The sequence below is a fragment of the Canis aureus genome, chromosome 9 (genome assembly GCF_053574225.1).
Source record: "Canis aureus isolate CA01 chromosome 9, VMU_Caureus_v.1.0, whole genome shotgun sequence".
NCBI classification, from domain to species: Eukaryota; Metazoa; Chordata; class Mammalia; order Carnivora; family Canidae; genus Canis; species Canis aureus.
Genome location: NC_135619.1, coordinates 66,336,590 through 66,357,436, shown reverse-complemented (window position 1 = coordinate 66,357,436; position 20,847 = coordinate 66,336,590). Strand labels below are relative to the sequence as shown.

General features: G+C 57.1%; 1 protein-coding gene and 1 long non-coding RNA gene across 4 annotated transcripts; both read right to left on the bottom strand.

The window, feature by feature from the left end:
- Positions 1 to 78: 78 nt before the first annotated feature.
- FAM181A (family with sequence similarity 181 member A) lies at positions 79 to 8,238 on the bottom strand. Of its 3 annotated transcripts, XM_077910420.1 has the most exons (3): positions 8,094 to 8,238; positions 6,906 to 7,059; positions 79 to 1,458 (listed from the first exon to the last, which is right to left on the bottom strand). In XM_077910420.1, exons 2-3 carry the CDS (start codon positions 6,948 to 6,950, stop codon positions 493 to 495), a joined length of 1,011 nt encoding a protein of 336 aa, XP_077766546.1. In that variant the 5' UTR covers positions 6,951 to 7,059; positions 8,094 to 8,238; the 3' UTR covers positions 79 to 492. The 3 variants fall into 3 exon arrangements, with proteins under 3 accessions (XP_077766546.1, XP_077766548.1, XP_077766547.1); XM_077910422.1 differs by lacking the exons at positions 6,906 to 7,059; positions 8,094 to 8,238 and adding an exon at positions 5,712 to 6,456; XM_077910421.1 differs by lacking the exons at positions 6,906 to 7,059; positions 8,094 to 8,238 and adding an exon at positions 2,200 to 3,527.
- Positions 8,239 to 8,847: 609 nt separating this feature from the next.
- On the bottom strand, positions 8,848 to 12,223 carry LOC144321069 (uncharacterized). Its single transcript, XR_013386786.1, has 3 exons — positions 12,056 to 12,223; positions 10,546 to 10,709; positions 8,848 to 9,167 (listed from the first exon to the last, which is right to left on the bottom strand). It is a non-coding gene; the product is annotated as an uncharacterized LOC144321069 (long non-coding RNA).
- Positions 12,224 to 20,847: the final 8,624 nt, after the last annotated feature.

The following is a 20,847-nucleotide window of genomic DNA, read 5'->3' as shown; positions in this document are numbered from 1 at the left end:
TCCCTCAGCTGCCCTCTGCCTGGGCCCAGCCAGCATTTCTTAGCCTGGGGACTATCCAACTTCATGACATCCAAGATGTGGAAACTGCAAAAGAAATGTCTTTATTCTTTTAACTTTCTTAATATTTACCAAAAAACCCAGAAAGAACAGAACTGAGATAGTGGCTTACACAGTGGGTGGCAGATGAACAGATGTGTACCTCTGGCTTCTGGAGTGGCTAGCAGACCAGGGCAAAGCCCCACTGCCCAAGACCCGCACAAGGACAGTGGGACTCTGGTCTGGTCGGGTAGAGAGGCCAGCAGAGCCCAGCCCCACAGCTCCCAAGGCTGCAGAGGCTGCCCCAGCCGCGTCCTCCCCCTCCCACCCACACACAAAGGAAGGGTCCCGAGAGACCACACCACTGCTCAGCTGGCTCTGCACATGGAGCGCTCCCGGGGGGCTCCCCAACACCCCCGCGGGCCAGAGGTGGGAGCCGAGGCCCTGCCAGCCAGGCTAGAGGTAGCCGAAGACATTGAAGATGGGCGGGGGCACAGCGGGCTTGGTCGGGATGGGCTTCAGAACCACGGGTCTGTACACTTTCTGCCCCGGCCCATCCACGTGCTTGCAGAAGTGGGCCAGCTCCCCGGGGGAAGCGGGGCTTTTCCTCCACAGGCCCAGGCCGGGGACCGGGCTCTGAGGCAAGGCCCCTGGAGGACCTGCGTAGACAGGCTGTCCATGGTACTGGAAGGGGCAGCAGCTCCAGGCATTGACTCGGCCCACCAGGGAGACCCCAGACATCTTGAGTGGCTCCTTTTCAGCCGGTGCCCTTGGGGATGTGGGCACTGGGGCCGTCTCAGGATCCAAGGGCTCCAAGCCTTTGCAGTGTTTCTTACTCTCATAGGGAGGTCCCTCCCTGGGGCCCAGCCCCCCCTCCAGCCCCAGGGGGTAGCTGTGGGTGGGCCGAGGCTCTTCCCAGAAGGAAGCAGGCAGCTGTCTTTTCCTCATGGGCACCTGGCCAGGCCTGGCAGCTTCTGGGTTCTGCCTCTGTAGGGTCTGCTCCTTAGAGAGACATTCCTCCCTGTAGGGGTTCCCCAGAGCTTTCTCCTTGCAGCCCCCACCCTCACCGGTACTGGAATCGTGGCCAGAACCGAGGGGCAGCCTCCCGGGCCGGTCCTCAGCTCCCCTTTTCAGGTGAGGCTCGGCCCCTCTGCCGGGGAGGCCCCGAGGAAGCCGGGAGTACTTCTGGGAGAAGCGTTTAAGCTGCTTCTGTAGGTACTTGCGGTGATCCACTGAGCGGCGGCAGGGCGCAGACTTGTCCAGGGCTGCCTTGATGTCGCTGGACGCCAGGTTCACAAAGTTCAGCAGCATCTTCACGTCACTGTCGGATGCCATCACCAGGGGACCACTGCATGGGGCTTTCCATGAAGAGGGCGGGCTCTGCTGGTGGCTGGCAGCTCCGGGGAAGGGCACAGAGCTGACCTGGGGGCGGGGACACGCAGGTCGTTGGCGGTCCCTGCGAGCACCCGCACCCAGCCCTCCCCACGGGCTGCGGGGCTGCAAACAGTGGCTCCGGCCCCGGGAGCCCTTGACCCCGAAACGGAGTCCTGGGTGGCAGGCCACCGGTTCAGGCCGCTGAGGGTTTCCTCAGCATCTGCGAGGGCACAGGCAAGCAGCAGTCGGCCTGAGTCCGTTGCCCTTTACTTGCAGCCCATGCTCAGAGAGGCTGGGCGACTTGCCCAAAGCGGCCCAGCTACAAGTGGCATTGCTGGGGCCCGAGCGCAAGGCTCCGCGGGCCCAGCCCACCGTGGCTCCCACACACCACGCTGCCAACGTGCACCACTTGCCAGCAAGGTTTTTATTTTCTGAGCCGGGGCGACCACTCCACTTTCAAGCAAGGCCAAGCCCCCTCTCTCCCTGGCGGTGCCCTCCTCCTCCCACCCCCGCCCCCAGCCCTGCTATCACCCCCCCCCCCACTGCCAGTCCCCACGCTCCACCCCCAGCGCTCACGCAGGACAGGCAGGACCCCTGTCTGGCACTCAAGCCTCGGCCTGCCTGGCGGGCTGATCTCAGACTGCGGGCAGCGGGACTCCCCCGTAGAAGCATCTGCAGCGATTTCATGCCTCCTGGGCCACCACCCGAGGCACCTCGCCCCTCCCCCAGGCCCCAGCCCGCCCCACGCCCCCACCCAGCTGGCTGGAGCCGCCCGACCTCCACACTGACCGGGGGTGCAGGCCGGCCCCGGGCCCCGCCGCCGACGTGGCCTGGCAGGTTCCCCGCCGCAGACCTGGGCCAGGCCCGGCGTGGCCGGCGAGCTCCGAGCGTCCGGCTGGAAGCGGTCGTGCAGCCCTCGAGTGGGCTGGATGGAGGACGAGTCCCCGGAGCTGGGGGGCCCCTCAGGCCAATCAGGAGCGCCTCTCCAGATACAAAGCATCCCAATCAGGCGGCAGCGCCCCGTTCCCACATTCTTTGCCGTCACAAATTGTCACCATGGGGACCGTCACAAAAAAGACAGCTCCCAAATGCAATCATTTCCCGGTAAATTTCTACCCTTCAGCCCCTCCTCCCCTTGACCTCGGTTCCCTGGTTTCTTGAGGGGGCAGTGTGTGTGTGTGTGTGTGTGTGTGTGTGCGTGTGCGCGCGCGCGCGTGTGTGTATGTGTGTGTGTGTATGTGTGTGTGTGTGTGTTTAAAAAGTCCAGGAGTGAGGAGGGGCTGAGCCCAGAAGAGTGGGGTTTGCATACCTCCCCCAAAGACTCCAGGCCTACAGCTGCCATGCTCCAGTGCAGACAGACAATCGGACGGGGTAAGCCGGGGCGGGCTGCCTTCCCCTCTGTCCTTGAGTGTTGAATGTCTCTCCCTCTCTCTCCCCCTCTCTGTCCCGGTCTCAGTCTGTCCCTCTCTCCCTGTCCCCGGCCCCCACCCGAGGCACCGGGCACTGACCAGCCTGGGAGGGCAGGCAGCAAGCACGCTGGTGTCCGGGCAAGGTAGCCGGGGAGGGACTCTAACGAGGTGCTGGGATATCCATGGGAAGGGAGCCGGAGCTCTCAGGAATCTTGTCTTTATGTTTGCTTCCTCAATTGAGCTGCACAAAGCCTGAATTGCCCATTCAGCGCGGCCGGACAAAAGGCTGGCGTTGCACGGTCCCCTTGCATTTGTAGTCAAACAGTTAGGGACTTAAATCGAGTCGTCATGATGGAGAAAGAGGTGGACAAAGCCCATAGAATTGCCATCAGCAAACATTTTCCTGTGTCATATTAGCCAGTCTCCATGGCTCCCCCTGGCCTGGGGACAATGGCACAAGTTTGCACACTTGGCTACTGTCACCGTGCCAACGCCGGCGGGGCCGCAAGCGGGCCGCTCTGAGTGAGCAAGGGAGCCCCGAGCCGGCCGCTGGCCCTGCCCACTGACTGGCCGGAGGGAAGGTGAGGCCGCCGGCGGAGGGCGGAGGGGGGCTGCCTGGGGAATGCTGATGGGCGCGGCCTCCGTGCCAGCCGCTGGTGGCCCGCACGTCCTGCCTTCCTCCTGATGCTCGGCCTCCTCTTCCCTGTCCTTCCCTTCCTCGGCCATTCCCTTCCCTCCCACCCTCCTCTGCCACCGTCTTCTCCTGTCCGCCGGTCAGCTGAACAGTTGGTGGCCTGTACCCCAACCACACCTCCATGCCACCATCTAAAATCCCAAGGACTCCCCTCTGAGGTCATGGGAGCAGGAGCTGGGCAGGCCCAGGGGACTCACCCAGGAGGATGGTCCCAGCTCCTCCTGCTGGCTAATAGGCAGCTGCTGCCAGCACACAGTGGCCTGGTCTCAAGCCACCTCCCTCTGTGGCCTGAGGGTCCCTACAGCAGAACGAAGGCTTTGGAGGAGAGGGCCCTGCACCCATGAGCTGTAACTCAGTCTAAGCATTTAGGATCCACTGCGGTATTCCTCGTTGGGGGTGCTGGGGAAGCACAGGCTGACACGGAGGTGTCCTTGGGCTGGAGCATCCCGGACCATCGGCCATCACAGGCCCCTGGACAGCGACTCCTCTCTGCAGCAGTGTGACAGCTAAATTGCTGTGGCTTTCAGCCCCTGAGGTTTGGGGGTTATCTCCGCAGCAGAACCTAGCCCAGCCTGACTGGTAGGGGCAGGAAACATCCTTTTTGCTCCAAACCAGCCCTTACACAGGGCTGCGCAAGGTCACCAGGTTGGGCTCCCCGCTGCCCGCTGCTTGGGGGCCAGGGTGCACAGCTCGGCCAGTGTTCCGATTCCTCCATAACCCAGCGCTGGCCCACTTAACCACGTTCTGTGTCATCCTCTGCCGGGGCACTGGCCCCATCCCAGCCCGTTCCCACCGCGGCCTCCTGCATTCTCTGTGTCAGCTCGTGTGCTGCAGCCTACCTGGCCTTTCCTGCTGGTGACGTCATCCCCTCGCTGCTCACACAATAGCCAACCCCCAAGGTCGGGGAGCTCTGTGGGGTCCAAGTCCATAGCTTAAAAAAAATCATTCCATAGCTCTCAGTATGGGCTGTTCTACCCATGTGTTCTTCCCACTTGCTGAGGAAGGAGGGAGGGACGGAGGGAGAGAGGAGGGAAGGATGGAAGGGACGAAGAGTTGGAAGGAAGCGGATACTTGGGGGGCATCTCATAAGTGCCAAGAGCTGCAATCAATGGTTACACGTGGACGATCCCGCCTGACTCCATGACAGCTCAATGCGTCATTTACCGTTGCCATTTACTCAGCAGGAATGGGAGGCGGAGCTGCTTTCCCAAGGCCTCGCAGCCAGCAAGTGGCAGAACTGAACTTGAAGCTGCGTGCACAGCCCGTGTCAGTCCCACCGCGCACTGCTTCCCTGAGCGCCTACCGGGGACCAGGCACTGATTAAGTCCTGGGCTGTCGGGTTTGACGGCATCGAAAACCAGATTTTATATGAAAGTCCTGGGTTCGTCTCTTCTGTCCTCTGTCAGACTGTGACTCTTGACACCTGCTTTAGGAGTACAGAAGCTGCAGCTCTTTGACATCAGTCGAGGGGAAAGAAGGCAGCCGTGAAGAACTGCGGCCTGAGGTCCAGATCCGTGGCCCTACCGTGACCTGGCCACACCTGGGCCTCCGGAGGCCTGCGACCCAGGCTGGGGAAGCTCCTCTGGGTTTCTCTGGTAGGTCATACGGACAGATGGAAGACATCCATAATACTGACTCTGCCTTGTTCTAGGGAGACTTCCTTTCACAGCACTTCTCTCATGTGGCCCTGCATCTGGACGGGGTGGGACTCTTTTCCCTGTGTACATTTGGTAACACGCCCAAAGACAAGCCACCCAGCTCAGCACTACTTAGCCAGCACTGTCCTCTTGGCATTCTTCAAGGCCCAGCTCAAACATCCCCTCCTCCAAGAAGCCTTCCACCAACTTCCAGCATTGCCAAAGATACCCTCTCCCATCCCTGTGTGTATAGATTCAAAATGAAGTCGATCCTCCTTGGCTTAACACAGAAAGCCTCTGGTAATCTGACCCCCAAACGGGCCCTGCACAGAATAGTTTCTCACTAAATGTTTCATGAATTAAATATTTTGCCCATTCCACTGAATAGAATTTATCCTGCGGACTGGAAACAACTGCTTCCTGCATTTGTTTATTTGTTTGTTTACCATTTGCCCCACCCACCTCCACCCGGGTGAGCTCCATGAGAACAGGGCACAACCGCTCTCATTCATCGCTGTATCTCCATGGACTAGAATGGCCTTGGCACAGAGCAGGACTTACTCAAGGACCCTTGTGATCGCTGTGGCTGCACTTGACAACAAATCCTCTGTGCTCCTTTGGGACTCTAAGGCATCTCCCTGCCCCAGAGAGGGACACCCAAGTATCTGTTAAAGGCAAGTGAGTGGTGCTGTCTTGCCCTTGAGAGTCCTTCCTGGTCCTCTGCTGTCATGAGTGCCTGTCGCACACCACTGAGAGGAACACCCTAACTTTCCTGGGTTTCCCACACAAACTACCAGGGGCCACCCATCCGGAATCTCTGGTTGTCATCTGATGTAACCCACTTCTAGAATTTAGCCAACACAGCTGCTGATTGTGCCCAAAAGTGAGAGGGGACAGTCGACAATGACATGCACCGACCCAGCCAGAAGGGACGCGGTATGTCATCTGGGGCAGTGGGCTTTCAAACTGCGTTTACGCAGAGAAGCCCGTTAAACAGCCTCGTATGGGTGCCCAATACATAAAACAGTGACAGCGACAGGCTAGGAGGTTGGATCTATTTTACGCAGGCAAATGCATCCTTCCCGCTGATTTTGCAGACAGCAGATTCAGATGAGGAAGATGCTGAAGATGACCTACAACTTTGAAATCAGGGGCTGCGGATTACGGTCTGCCACCAGCCATTTTTTTGCTTTGGTTCCAGAACCTATAGAAATCTCAAGTTAGGGATCCCTGGGTGGCTCAGCAGTTTAGCGCCACCTTTGGCCCAGGGCATGATCCTGGAGACCCGGGATCGAATCCCACGTCGGGTTCCCTGCATGGAGCCTGCTTCTCCCTCTGCCTGTGTCTCTGCCTCTCTCTCTCTCTCTCTGTCTCTCATGAATAAATAAAATCTAAGAAAGAAAGAAAGAAAGAAAGAAAGAAAGAAAGAAAGAAAGAAAGAAAGAAAGAAAGAAAGAAAGAAAGAAAGAAAGAAAGAAAGAAAAATCTCGACTTGAAAGACATAAACAGCTAAAATGATCACTTTTTAAATCTACCATACAAGCTCAGATCATCATCCAGTCAAAACCATCCACCCAAGAAGCTTCATTATCTAGTCCCCTGAGGTGTTAACCAGTAACTGCCCAGCTTACCACACCAGTCGCCAGCCTAGTGTGTTGGCTTGCGAGCTCTGACTCATTTGAGTGTGTTTATTAGTGCGGTTTTTAGAACGCAACATTTGCAATCACCAAAAATAACTTTGAAAGGAAACTTTACCTTTCCACACCTCTGTAGAGAGTTCTGTTCCAAAAGATGGGCCATCTTCTCACTTTAGACGTGAAGTAAACGAGGCCCAGACTGGGGAGCCGATTCACCCAAGAGCCAGGTGGAAGCAGGACTACGATGGCAGCTCTGTCCTGCAGCTGGCCACCTGGTCACAATAGCAGAGAGCTCAGAGCTCAGCCCTGGCCTGCACTCACCACTCGATCAACGTATGTAATATGTACTAAGCCACTTGTTCAATGGATGAGAAAATTGGCCCAAGGTCCTCCGGTCAGTAAATGGCAGTGCCAGGAATGGGATGTGGGCAGCCAGGCCCAGATGCTTGGTGGTGACCATCGTATGATACCGCTCCCTAAAGACCCTTTTAACCAACGGGCTGGCCCTAACTCCCTCCTGGGGGCATTGGTAACCCAGAGACCCAGATGTGCCCCTCCCGGCCCTGGAGAGTTAAGTCTGACCACCTCAACGCAGGAAACACACGAATGCCACCGCAGAGGCACAGAGGCTGGGCCAGCACTTTGTGGACGCATGACATCACAAGATGACTTATGTAACCCCCTTACGTAACGGGAGTGTTTCTATCAAAGACCTGCCGAGGCAAGCTGTCAGCTGTAATCAGGACAGACAGGCTTTCCACTCTCTTGGAATGGGAGGCGTTGGGGTGAAATAAATTCCTTTGGCTGCCAGGCCGGGGGCTTCCTCTGCCCTGGTGACCTCCCCTCACAACCAAGGCTGAGCACCGGCATGGCTGGAGACCTCATGATGCCCCGAGGAAGTCACAGCTCAGCTGGCCTGTCCCTGCACCACTACCCGCACCCCCACCCCCCGCCGCCCCGGTCACAGCCCAGCCGCAGTGACAGAGACAAGCATCAGTGTGACCATCTTTAAGGCGGAGCTAATCGTAGCTCGCCGGCGGGGTGGACAATGAGGATTAAGAGAAATCATCTGTGACAAAGACTAGCACAATGCCTGGCTTGGAGTCAGTGACCTTGCCCCAGCTCTTCCCCTCTGCGCTGTGTCCACAGCTGCCCAGGGCACCCCAGCCTGGGCACGTCTCACCCATAAAGAGGGGCTGATGTGGCCAGAATGACACAGCAGTCGTGCCTTCGTGCCCCTCTCGGGCCACCCCCATGAACCACCGCCTCCCCCGTGGTCCCGGCTACCAGGCCGCAGGTCCATCACCTGGACTCTCTCTTCAGGAGCCTTCCTGGTCTATCTCTTCACCCCACCCAGGGCTCAGCCAGGAATGAAAAGTCCGTTTAATCTCAACTGCCAACTCAGGTTTGATTGGTGATGGCTGGCAGGTGCCCTGTGGAAAGATTCCGAGGCTCCAGGGACTCAGCAGTTAGAATGGCCTGATCAGCTAGTCATGTCTTCCGTGGGCGTGGATGGAGATGGGCTGGCTGGTGCCAGGGGTCCCTGCGTCCAGCTCCCCGCTCACAGGCTGCAAAGCCAGGGGTGCAAAGCTTGGCCTTCTGATAACCCCTGGGATTTCAATCAAGGGAACAGAGTCCTAGAGAATGAAAAGTGACTCCTCCAAGTCCTCAAGTGCTCCTCCCACTTCCCAGACCAGAGCTCACTGATTCAGTTCAGCAAACCAAGACCAGAGAATGGAGAATTTTGGAGAATGGAGGCAGTGAGAAGTTTAGGATGCTGGAGAGGAGAGGGCACCACAGGGAAGGGCCAGATGAAGTCAGGAAGAAGGGCTGAATCCTCCGTGTATTTTTGCAGGCAGGAGGCACATAATAAATGCTTGTCGAACAAACCAGCACATGGAGCAAAATGACCGATTGGTTTCTAAGCTATCTTGGGGGCTCCGGTTGCCAATCACACAGAGAAGGCAGGGCTTCTGATTTGTCCCCTCTGGCCTCACGGCCCGGCCTCCACCCACTCCCTGGATCACCTGTCCCAGTTTGGTAAGATACAGGGAGCAACCTTTTGTCATCTAATTTTTATTTCCTGATCTCCGATCACAATTCTCTCTGTAGCCCAAATCCAGTCCAAAACACACATTTAAAAAATTATCTGAATAAAGTCTTGCCAAGAGAGGGACATTTGCACAATCAGCGATTCCCGGGCTCCCCCACATGGTGCTGGTCAGGTCAGAAGAGTCACTACAGTGAACTCAGGAGCCCCCTCACCTCCAGCTGAGCAGAGAGGCTCAACTCCACAGGTCAACATCGTCGAACATCACCCCCTTGGATGGCCTTCCAGTGCTTGGCACATGGTACGTACTCCCTGGAGCACATTCGTCACCTGGAAGCAGAGGTAATGCGTGCATCTTAAGAGTCAGGCAGCCATGGGACCCCTGGGTGGCTCAGCAGTTGAGCATCTACCTTCGTTCGGCCCAGGGTATGATCCAGGGATCCTGGGATCGAGTCCCACGTCCGGCTCCCTGCAGGTAGCCTGCTTCTCCCTCTGCCTGCGTCTCTGCCTCTCTCTCTCTCTCTCTCTCTCTGTGTGTCTCTCATGAATAAATAAATAAAATCTTTAAAAAAACAAAAACAACAAAAAAAGAGGCAACTATATTCCTGTCCTGCCTCTGCTACTCTGGACAAATAATTTCCCTTCTGGACCTCACTTTTCTCATCTGTAAGATGGGGGCAATTCTATTTACCCTGCCGGCTTGCTGGGACCATGGAGAAAGACTTGGGTCGGACCAGGCTATAAGATCTGCCAAGGGGTGGTGGAGGGAGAGAGAGAACTCCAAATAGTGCCCAAGGGCTTGATCACATCTAGTTTCAAGTTCAAAGGAGTCTGTGAGGGGCTGGCAGTGACAGTTCAGTCAGACTCTGAATGAGGACCAGCACTTCTGGATGATAAGGGTGATGGAAACAGGGCCCCAGCTCCACAGGCTAAAGGATGAGTGGGGTGGCTTTGGCTCTGTTGGGATGGAGTGGAGGGGATTCTAGTGGGGGAGAGGGCAGGTAGAGGAGAGAGGTAAGAAGTGTCAGATGTGGGCTTTCGGGCAAGTTCCAGCGAATCCTGTCCTCCTGTCCAGAGCAGGAAGCAAGGCACCAGTTGTGAGTTCAGCATGTGCCCAGGGAAGCCTGGGGCTGGGTCTTGAGCCACAGCTCCGGGATCGGGTGCCCCTTCTCTCCTTTTCTGCGCCCACTGCCCAGGAAACCCCGTGGATCTCATGAGCCTTCAGGACCAGTTCTGAACTGATTATTCCTGTTTCAGGCTCCTGCCTGGATCTCTCTCTCCCCGAAACTCCAGGGTCCTTTCCAGCAGCTCCTTAGCCCTCTCCCCAGAGATCTTCAAGGTCCTCTCCCCAAACTGAGCTCCGGATTTTCTCCCTAGGTCTGTTCCTCCCACAGCTTTTCCATCTCAATAATGGCAGCTGTATCCTTCCAGGTGCTCAGGCCAGACCTCGGAGTCATCCCTGACCCCCTCTCGTGCTCACCCATCGGCGCACCCTCTGGGCTCTGCTTGCCAACTACCTCGAGAATCCGACCTCTTCTCCCCAGCTCCTCGGCTCTACCCTGGGCCCGTCATGCACCATCTCTCACCTCACCTGGATGGTTGCCCAGCCTCCTAACTGGGCTCTTTGTTCCCCTCCACACACATAGAAAAGTTTGCCAACCTTTGCCCTGGATATAATGTTAATTTAAATATTAATGAACAAGGGCACCTGGGTCGCTCAGTCGGTTAAGCATCTGACTCTTGGTTTCAGCTCAGGTCATGGTCATGAGATCGAGCCCCAGGTCAGGCTCCATGCTCAGTGCAGAGTCGGCTTGAGATTCTCTCTCCCTCTCCGTGTGCCCCTCACCCAGCTTATGTGTTCTGGCTCTCTCTCTAAAATAAACAAGCAAAAAAATAAAATAAAATAAAATAAAATAAAATAAAATAAAATAAAATAAAATAAAATAAAATAAAATAAAATATAAAATAAAATAAACAAGCAAAATCTTTAAGAATTAATAAATAAATATTAATGAACAGTTCCCAGGACGACACAAGTGAACATTGGAGAGTCACTCTTTCCCCCTCTCCCTTCAATTCTGTTAAATTATCATCTCACTTGGAGGGAATGTCCAAAGTCTGGTCCAAAAGAAAAAGTATAAAACTTCAATTGTGGGACAGGCTTCTAACTCCCATGGGGAATACCCTGGGGCAAGGCAGACAGGCACCTGCCACAGCATCGTCCTACCCTCCTCATTCCCACCAGGCCCTACCCTTGCCAGCCCTGAGGAGCTCCTGCCCAACGCCCCCATCAGGAGACTGGGAGATGCTCTCTGAGACTGGTAAGCACTGGCCAGCACTTTTTATGTTGCAAAGAGACACACGGGGGCTCAAGCTCACTGTCCAAATCCTCCAACCGTATTATGGGGCTCCTCTGAGTGACCCCATTTCACAGAGGAAACGGAGGCACACAATGATGTGCTCAAGGTTCACTCAGCTAGGAACAGGCCTGAGATCTGAATCCAGGCCCGTCTGAGTTGGGAGGCTCCTTATTTCTTCTCATTGCTTCTTCCCTAGAACTAGCCCTATAGAGATGTGTCAGCCCAAGAAACAAGTGAGAGCAACATTTATGAACTTCTCAGATATGCCCAAATCACCCCACAAGGGCCCCATCGCCTCAACCTGACCCCTGAGAGGCAGGTGTGCCAGGTAAACTGAGGCAGCATGAGGCCCTGGATAAATGCTGAGCTCTGGGGTCAGCCTCCTGCTCCTGCTTAGGCAGCTGGCCAGGAGAACATTGTTTTGATGGCTAATTGAGAGGTGACCTATTCCCCTTGAAAGGCTACATTTTATAGATGGGGTCACTCTTGGCCATATGCCTGTCAGCTGACTCCTTCCTTCCTGTCTAGGCCGCCTGCAAGGATCTCATGGCTCCTGGGAGTGTTTTCTCTCCAGCAGCAACCCCCCCACCGCCCCCGAGCCACCGCAGAGGTGGTGGGGATCTTAGAGACCCTGAAAAACAATAGGAAGTCAGAGGAGGGGACACACTTTGGAGTCACAGACCTGGCTTCAGGTTCCAGAGCTGACACGTACCCGCTGAGTGACCAAGGACAGGTCACTTGATCTCTCTGAGCTTCAGCATCCTCCAGTGTCGGGCAGCACCCAGCTGCCCAATCCTTAGAGGAGGCCAACGCGACAAGCGGGAGTGCTTCCCACCTCCACCTGCCCACCCCACTCACCTGTGGTCTGCATTTCCACTTGCGAGAGCCATTCATTTCACGGGTCCCCTTATTATCAGATGAAGAAACTGAGGTGAGATTGCCCAGGCAACCTGGGGAGTTAGTGGTCTGTCGGGACAAAAGTCCTGACTGGGGCCAGAGCTCCCACGGGGTCTTGCCAGCCCTTGGCTCGCTCAGAGAAAAAGGCAGAATTGTCCTTGGCCTCAAACGGCCACAAGAGGGCGCGCGGGGAATTCCTCAGGGTCCCCCGTGTTTCCCAGGGAAGGAGCCTTTCAATCTATCTCAACCTTCCTGGCCTCCCAGGCCTGCAGCCCGAGCTCCTGCCGGTCAGGAACCCTGACCACGGCCCCCGGGTGGCTCAGCGGTTGGGCGTCTGCCTTGGGCTCAGGGCCTGACCCCAGGGTCCTAGGATCGAGTCCCGCATGGGGCTCCATGCAGGGAGCCTGCTTCTCCCTCTGCCTGTGTCTCTGCCTCTCTCTCTGGGTCTCATGAATAAACAAATAAAATTAAGAGGGGAAAAAGGATCTCTGACCAGAGCCCCTTCCCCATCCCAGCACCCTGAAGGTACTCCAGAGCCCCTGCTCATTCTCCTCCCCTGTCTCCACACCCCATCCCCAGGGTTATCCATCCTCCTCTTCCTGAGTGGATGTGGAATCCTTGGAAACCCTGTGTTATCTCTGTCAAGCAGGTGGTTCACACTGGGCTTCAGGATTGGGCTCCAGGTCAACCCACACTCCCATCCATCTGTCCACAAACATCTGCTCAGCACCTGCTGGATGGGAGGAGGGCCGAGGGGACCCATCAGACACAGCCCCTGCCTCATGGAGGAGACGGCGGTAGTCCTGATGTGATGACGCCACGTGCCTTAGCATGTTAGCTGGGAAGCAAGCAGAAGGGCTAAGGGTGGGAGCCCCAGGGTTGGCTTCTGGAGGCTGTTGCCCTTGACCTGAGTCCTCAGGGAAGCAAAGGAATTGGTCTGACAAAGACAGCCTACAGTTCCAAAGGAGGCACCCGCTGCCCAATGCTGGGCACAGCTGCCTCATCGATAAATGGGAATAGCACCTGGTACAATGGAAGAACCAACACCTGAATGGAAAAATGGAAGCAGGCAGGAAACTGGGATGCCACGTGGACACGGGGGCCTGTGTATCCGCACCAGTCATTTTCGTCTTATCCAAGCCTTGCTCGGCCCTTGGCTGTCTCCAGTGAGCTTGCAGCTTGTAACTCTCCCTCCCTTGACCTGCTTGCACATGCATTTGCAAGACCACAGGTGCCTGGGTCACCAATAAGAGTCCCCAGGGGGCTCCCCCTGCTGCTGACCCTGCCAGGGCCACCCTTTCCTCTTCCTTACCTTGGTCTTCCAGGAGGCATTTTAAGGGCCTTGTATAAGGCATTTTAAGGGCCTTGTATAAGGCCCTTTAGAATCAAAGCTAGAAGGAAGGCAAGCCAGGCAACCCTAGAGGCCATCTCGGAGCTCCTAGAAGATTAAAGTCTGCGAAAGTGACCCCGGGGCGGCTGTGGGCACACTGCCCCCCCACCTCCCCTACTTCAGAGGGTGCTGGCCGGGAAGATCTCTGAGTCTGAGGTGAAGAGCACTGTCTGGATGTTGGCACTGCCCGGTCGCCCCTTGTCCATCTTTTTAGACAATACAAATGACAAGCTATTTCCAAGTTTCATTCTCCAAACAGGGTCCTCCCAGTCTGGGGCAAGGGTGGAGTAAGAGGCAACTCCCCTGCATGCTCCAGCAGCACCCCCTCCATGGGCTCAGTGAACTGTTCTAAACACCCCAGAAAGCACATTTATGTTCCCAAACCTGTGGTTCTTGCACGACATATGCTTCGTTTTGTATTCCCTCCTCGCCTCTCCCAAGCACACTCTTCTTCCTCCAGAACAGGACAGAGCTGCTGCTTCCTAAAGACAAACCAGCTTCTGAAGCCTCTCTGGGGGGCTCTGGTTGGCCCAGGAGCCCCGCTGCCCCCAGGGCCTGGGCCCTGGATCCAGGGTCAAGGGCTCAGCAGGGCTTGGGGTGGGGGTGGAGGGGGGGTGAAGGTGGAGCTTTCCCTCCCTGGCCAAGGGGAAGGAGTGGGGCAGCCCGCTACAGGGGCGAGGCTGGAGGCTCACGTTCCTACCATGCTCCCTTGCCAGACTCCTTTCTTCTGAGGCTGCCCTAAATACCCATTTTAGCCCGATTCCAGCTGTATTTGAAGGTTGAGACCACCAGGCATGTCAGAATTATCTAGTAACACCCAGTGCTGTCACGCATGTGGAGGGATAGAGACCCTCAAGGACTGTTGGTAGGAGTCTAATTTGGTATGGACTTCTTAGAGAGTATTTTGGCAGCATCTATTAAAATGTGAAAGAAGTCTGCCCTGGGATCAGCCATTCCACTTCCAAGAGTCAATTCTGCAGGAATGGGTGCCCAGGGGCCCAAAGACCTGTGCCTGAGGATGTTTGCAGAACATGTTTGCAGTTGCAAAGGAACAAACAAAAACAAAGACAAAAAGACAAAGACTTGAGATGCACACAGCGTGGTAGGTAGCCCAGAACGGTCTGTAGCCACTAGAAAGGACGTCATGAGCCTGCAGGGGCTGACTTAGCTGGACCTCAAGATGGGTTGTTTCATGAAAAAAAAAAAAAAAAGTCCAAGTTAGGTGTCTAGTGTGACCTCGTTTATGTCAAAAACAATAAAAAGAAAGGAAACAAGATAAAGTAAAAGGGAGTGCTTGGGGAAAGTCTGGGAGGAAGGGCCCCCAAGCTGATTAAGAGTGGAGATTTAGGAAAGGTTGTAGGATGGGAGAGGGTTAAAGGGGATTTCACTTTTTTAGTTTATCATCTTACATTTTCTTGGAATTTTTTTCTCGATGAGCACATACGATTGACAGTGAAATCACTCAACCCTCAAACATTTCCGCATGTGAGCCTCTGCTCCACAGATCTTGGAGCTGTGTCCCGGGGGCCAGAGACACCATCTCTACAGGGAAAGGCTCCCGGACGGACAAGGACATTACAACACGACAGCAGCTGTGACGGGGTTTTCACAGGGACAGTGGGCACGGGAAGCAGGTGTGATCAGCTTCCCTGGGTGAAACCAAGGGCGGCTTCTTGGAGGAAGTGGTGCTTCATGTCTTGGAGATGACTGGGGTGGATCAGATGCATCAGTGGGAGGAGAGCGGGGGAGGCCTGCGGGGAGAAGCATTCCTGGAGGGGAGATGTGAACGTCTAGCGCATTTGAGGGACCCCAGGGGGGAAGGGAGGGGCATGAGAAGGGGCGGGCGAGGGCAGGGGCCGCGGGGTGACCGTGGTCTCCCTGACGTGCAGGGGCGCCAGCTGCCAACAGGGGACACTCGAACCTCTTTAAACTGTGGGATCTAGGGTCTCCTGGAGGTGTTGGTCTCAGGGCTTCCTGAGACCTGGGGTGGAGGATGCTGGGCTCTCAGGACCCCAGGCTGGATGCTGAAGGCAGGCAGGGCAGACCAGAGACCCCACACAGTGAAGAGGGGGTGGGTCCCACCCAGGAGCCCGTGGGCCTCTGACCTTGTCCCACACAGGACTCCACTGATGTCAGGGGTGATGATGCTTCCCTTTCCAAGTGTATGCATTCAGGTTTAAAAAGAGGGTCCACTTCCAGAAGGGTGAGTACCCAGTGGTACGGGAAGCTATGGCCCCAGGAAGTGGGTGCTGGTGTCAAAGACAGCAGAGACCGGGGCGCAGAGGGCTGGACCGGCCTGGGGACTCTGTGGCACGTCCCCGGTCTCTGTCTTGTAGCTCTCTGCCCTGCTCCTGGAGCCTGGGCTCCCAGTCCTGAGTGCCCCCAGGTCTTTCCCGCTGCCACCCAGCCAATCCCCCTGGAGCCCTGCTCTTCTTGGGGACGCTGGGCCACCGCAGGAGCCCAGGACGGCCCAGCCCAGTCCTCATACAGAGACACCCTGGAGCTTCAGGCAGCGATGGCCCCGCAAAGGAGACAAACCGGGGCCCCGGGATGGGACGGGTCGGCCAAGGCCTTTCTGGGGAGAGGCCGTCACACTGAGAGCTGAATGTTCAGGTGGAGCCAGACGTGGGAGCAGGAAGGTCCTCAAGAGAGCCAGCCCCCGAGGCAGCTACGAGTGTGGGGCTTCCAAGACGGAGGAGGGCCAAATCACAGGTCACCCCTAGACTCCTGACCTGAGCAGCCAGCCCGACGGCGAGGCTGCTTCCCGAGAACAGGAAGGTGGCGGAAGAACTGAGTTCGTAGGGCAGCCAGGGTGGCTCAGCGGGTTAGCGCTGCCTTCAATCCAGGGCCTGATCCTGGAGACCCGGGATCGAGTCCCACGTCGGGCTCCCTGCATGGAGCCTGCTTCTCCCTCTGCCTCTGTGTGTGTGTGTGTGTGTGTCTCATGAATAAATAAATAAAATATTTAAAAAAAAAGAACTAAGTTTGTAGGAAGACATGGGGGTTAGACGTGCACACAGGCCGTTGGAAATAGGAGCTTGGTTCTCAGGGAGAGCTCGAACCAGGGGGTCCGTGGTGGGCAGGTACGCCAGGCCTGGAACTCGGTGAGGGTGCTGTCTGTCTGGATTTATAAAGGTGACGAGTGGCGACCCAGAGAGGCCAATGCCACTGAAAGAAAGTGTTAGCGTCACTCTCTAGAAGCCAGAGGCCGCATGCGCCAGGCAGGGCCGGGGTGGGGGTTGGGGGGTACCAGGCTCTGGGGGAGGCCTCCAGAAGCAAGGCGGGCAAGAGGCTGAACCGTTGGGGCAGGCTCGGCACACAGGGCGGTGGCCGGCCGTCGGGTACCAGGCCTGGCGCGCAGGCAGGCGGGCAGCTGCGTGCTGCGGGGGACAGCTACTCTGGGAGTGGCTGCGGTGTGGCCCCGGGGGGGGGGGGGGTTGGAGGGTCTGTGCTGTGGTGTCCTCGCCCCCAGCAGAGCCGGGCCGCACGCAGGGCATCCTACACCACCTTGCTGTTCTCCTGGCCCTGTGGCTGGCGGATGGCAGGCGGGCAGGTACGGGACCTAAGAGAACAGAGGACATTTGCCCAGGGGACAAGGGACGAGAGGGGCTGGGGGCAGACAATGTGAGGGCGAGGAGGAGGAAGGGGATGATGAGGAGCGAACGCCAGGAGAGCCCCGTGGTGCCTCGGAGTCCCGGGGAGGAAGGTATTCAGTTCGGAGGAGTGACCAGGCGTGGCCAATGCTGCTGAGGAAGCGTGGAGGTGCCCGGTGACTTCGCCACCAGTGGTCCCAGGTCGCCTCGGGTCCAGGTGAGGGCTCCCCTGGGAGCCTCCCAGTGCTGGCTCCTACTCCCCCTGGAGCATCAGGGTCCCCCCACCCGCCACACACCTGCGAGTCCCTCAGTTGTATCCCAGAGGTGATGCGGGGCCCTTGAGGGGCACTTCACCAGCGAGGGACGCCACCAGGGAGGTCACCTGGGGCCACATGGAGGGTGGCTTCAGAGAGCGAGTTCCCCGTCAGAGCTGCAGGGCCAGGAATCAGGCCAGGACAGCAGAGCGCTGAGCAGGGGACAGTAGTGCGAGGCCAGGCGGGGAGGGCTCCGGCTGCTCCGGCTGGGAGGTGGTGCACAGATTCCGGAGCAGAGGGAGGCTTGGAGCTGGGGCCTGGGAGCAGGTGGGCCAGCCGGACTCCCCGACGGCCCGCACACAGTCCACGCGCTTCCCTGAAGCCGTCCGGGGTGACATGGCCAGGGCCCTGGAGTCCACACTCTCCGTATCATGCCCTCCACCTGGAGCTACACCCGCTCCACTTTCTGGCAAACTCCTGCTCATCCGTCCAGCCCCGGCCCCTTCAACAAGCCTTCCAGAAGCGCCAATAGCCCAGGATTGGTGAACACTTTGGAGCTCCCACAGTCCGGGCTCCCACCAGAGTTTTGTTCTGCGGTGGTCTGCTCTCTCCGCTCTCTCTCTCGGAGGCCAGGGAGGGTCGCCTCCTACAGCGACCCCAGCAAAATCCCGGGTCCTGCCCTTACTCTGCTTCTGTCCCCAGCCCTCCATGGCCCTGGACCCCCTGGAGAAGCAAGTTAAATCAAGAGCAAATCCTGCTGACCCAGCCCCACCTGGGACCTCAGTGTTTTCAAGTATTTAAGGCAGAAATAGGGCCTCGCCACTAGGGCGGAGGAACTTGACAGGTGGCAAAACAGCTGGCACCCAGATTCCCAGGGGGTGGGGGGTGGGCGGTGTCTTTCCATGGTAAATTCTCAGGTGCACGCAGTCTGGGATGCCAGTACCACCACGGTGATGACAATGCCTTTTCTGGACTGAGCGTGTCTTTTTTTAAAATATTTTATTTATTCATTCATGAGAGACACAGAGAGAGAGAGAGAGGCAGAGACAGGCAGAGGGAGAAGCAGGCTCCATGCAGGGAGGCCGACGTGGGACTCGATCCGGGAACTCCAGGACCACGCCCCGAGCCAAAGGCAGATGCTCAACCGCTGAGCCACCCCGACATCCCGACTGAGTGTGTCTTAGAGAACATTCCTCCCAACCCCTCGTCCTACAGGTGAGGATACCTTCGAGGTGGAGAGAGAGACCCAGCCTGCGGTCACTAGGCCGCTGGGGCAGAGCCCTTCCTCCCTAGAGTAAGGCATGGGCTTGACTCAGGGCTCAGAGCTGGCCTGTCAGGCCCCACGGGGGATGCAGAAGTGGGTGCTGACTCCCCATGAACTGCTGGTTCGTAACAGCGGCTCAGACTCACGGAGCACGTACTGTGCACCCTGGCACTCCCCTGGCGTGGAGGGTGGGCGGCTTGCGGGTCAGCTCACTGCTCCTGGTGCCCAGACAGGCCCAGTGCCATCTGATGCCCTGACGGTCTGGGCCTGAGGCAGTGGTTCTCCTGAGGCACCCCCTGTTGGAGAAGAGGCAGCATGGGAAGGCCCCGCCAAAGGGCCGCCACCCCTGTCCCCTCCACCTCCAGTGGGGTTTTCACTGTTACCTGCCTCCAGCCTGGCCTGTGTAGGATTTCAAGTTCAAGGGTAGGCAAGGAGTAGAGGTCATTCTGCAAGAGCCCTCATGAGTCTCTGCAACATATTGGGGCTGCCAGCAGGGTGTCAGCCCCCCGAGGGGGAGAGAAAGGAGGCCTGGCCTTCGGGAAAGGGGTGGGCTCTGAGCCGGGAAGGGAGCTGGCCCCCCCTCTGGCTGGCAAGTGGGGTGAGACACCAGCACCCAGGACAAGAGTACGGAGTACAGGACAGGAGGGGAGAGCAGGCAGGGAAGCCGGGCCCTGTGCCCCCTCCCCGCACACCCTGCCTCCTATAAAGTGCCTGCTCTGAGGACTTGGCTACTTGGCTTCCTCCCGTGGCCCCATTAGGGTGTGTCAGGAACCCAGCACTCACCTGCCAGCCTGGCCCTCTGGGTCCCCCAATCCAGGAGCCAGGCGGCCTCCACTGTCCTCCCAGGTATAGACGGGAAAGGAGCCCACTGGGGCTCAGGATCCCGGAGATGCAGGGACTATGGAACCCACACCTCCCCCTAGAGTCCTGTAGGCACCTCTTTTACAACAGCTTCAGAGCAGGTGCTCTCTGGACGCCAGAGGTGAAAGCCAAGGGCAGCCCCATCTGTCCAAACAGGGGTCACTGGCGAGCTGGGAACACATCACAGAGGCCCTGCTGGGTTGTAGGGCATGTCTGTCTTGTGCTAGGACTTGCAGCAGCTGTCTCCAGCTCCTTTACTAAGGACGTTTGTCCTTCCTGCGGCTTCTCTGATTTGGTGAGAAGCCCTGGTCTCCCCGACCCCGGCAGGGCAGACACCATCATGAGCAAAGATGCGTGAGAAAGGAGGGAGGCACCAGTCCACGCCTGGGTGGATTATTCATGGCACATGTGGTCCAAAGGGTGAGCTTCAGATCCCAGTCCCTGGGCCTGCCTGGCTCTGGAGCCTCAGTCGGCGCCCATGACCAAGGGGAATCACACACACACACACACACACACACACACACACACACACACACACGTTCTCCCCAGCCCCATTCCCCCAAAGATGCAAAAGAACAAAGAGTAAAAAGCGACATGCACCCCTCCCCTGCTCCAGCTTCCCGGGTCCCTTCTCTGGGGGCAGCTGTCCTTCCAGAGATGGTCCGGGCAACTCCAGGCTGCTGGGTGTAGACACAGTCTCCAACTCCTCCCATCGTGTGTGTATTTGTAGGCAGATGATAGCACACTGTGTGTGACCTCGGGACCACAGGACCAGTCCAGGCCAGTGTGTAAATGAGCTCCTCGGTTTTTTTTTCTTTTTTAATCAGTTACATAAAGACAGGCCCTTACCTGGTACCCCAATTCCGGGCTCCCTGACCTGAAGCCGGACTTGTACTTCCAGAACAGTTGCTCGGGCGGAGTCTTTAAATGCCCCTGTGAAACTCTACTCCTTGGAAGGTGTGTCATCAGTTCATTGTAGCTACGAGCTACTTAAAGCACCAGAGTTGGCGAAATGAGTTCATTCTTTTTCCCAAGGAATGACAGCAATTGTAACGCTGTTGCTCTAAGAATACCAAAGCAGGTTAGGAATCTTCTGGTTGTGTGGAATAGAAACAGTGTCAATCTGTCTAAATACAAGGAGAAATTTACTGGCTCCTGTAGGCTGAGAAGTAGCGAGGAAGGTCAGCTGCAGGTATGGCTGGCTCCAGAATTCAGACCATGTCATCGGGACCAGGTTTGTCTCTAATTCTTCTACATCCTCCCCTCTCCAGGCTGGAGCCCCAGGATTCACTTGTAGCAGGATGGACACCAGTTCTGCCCCCGTCTTGGCTTTCAGGTCTAGGAAGTAAGAATAAGAATCTCTATCCCAGAAATCAAAGTGAAGGTCTCAC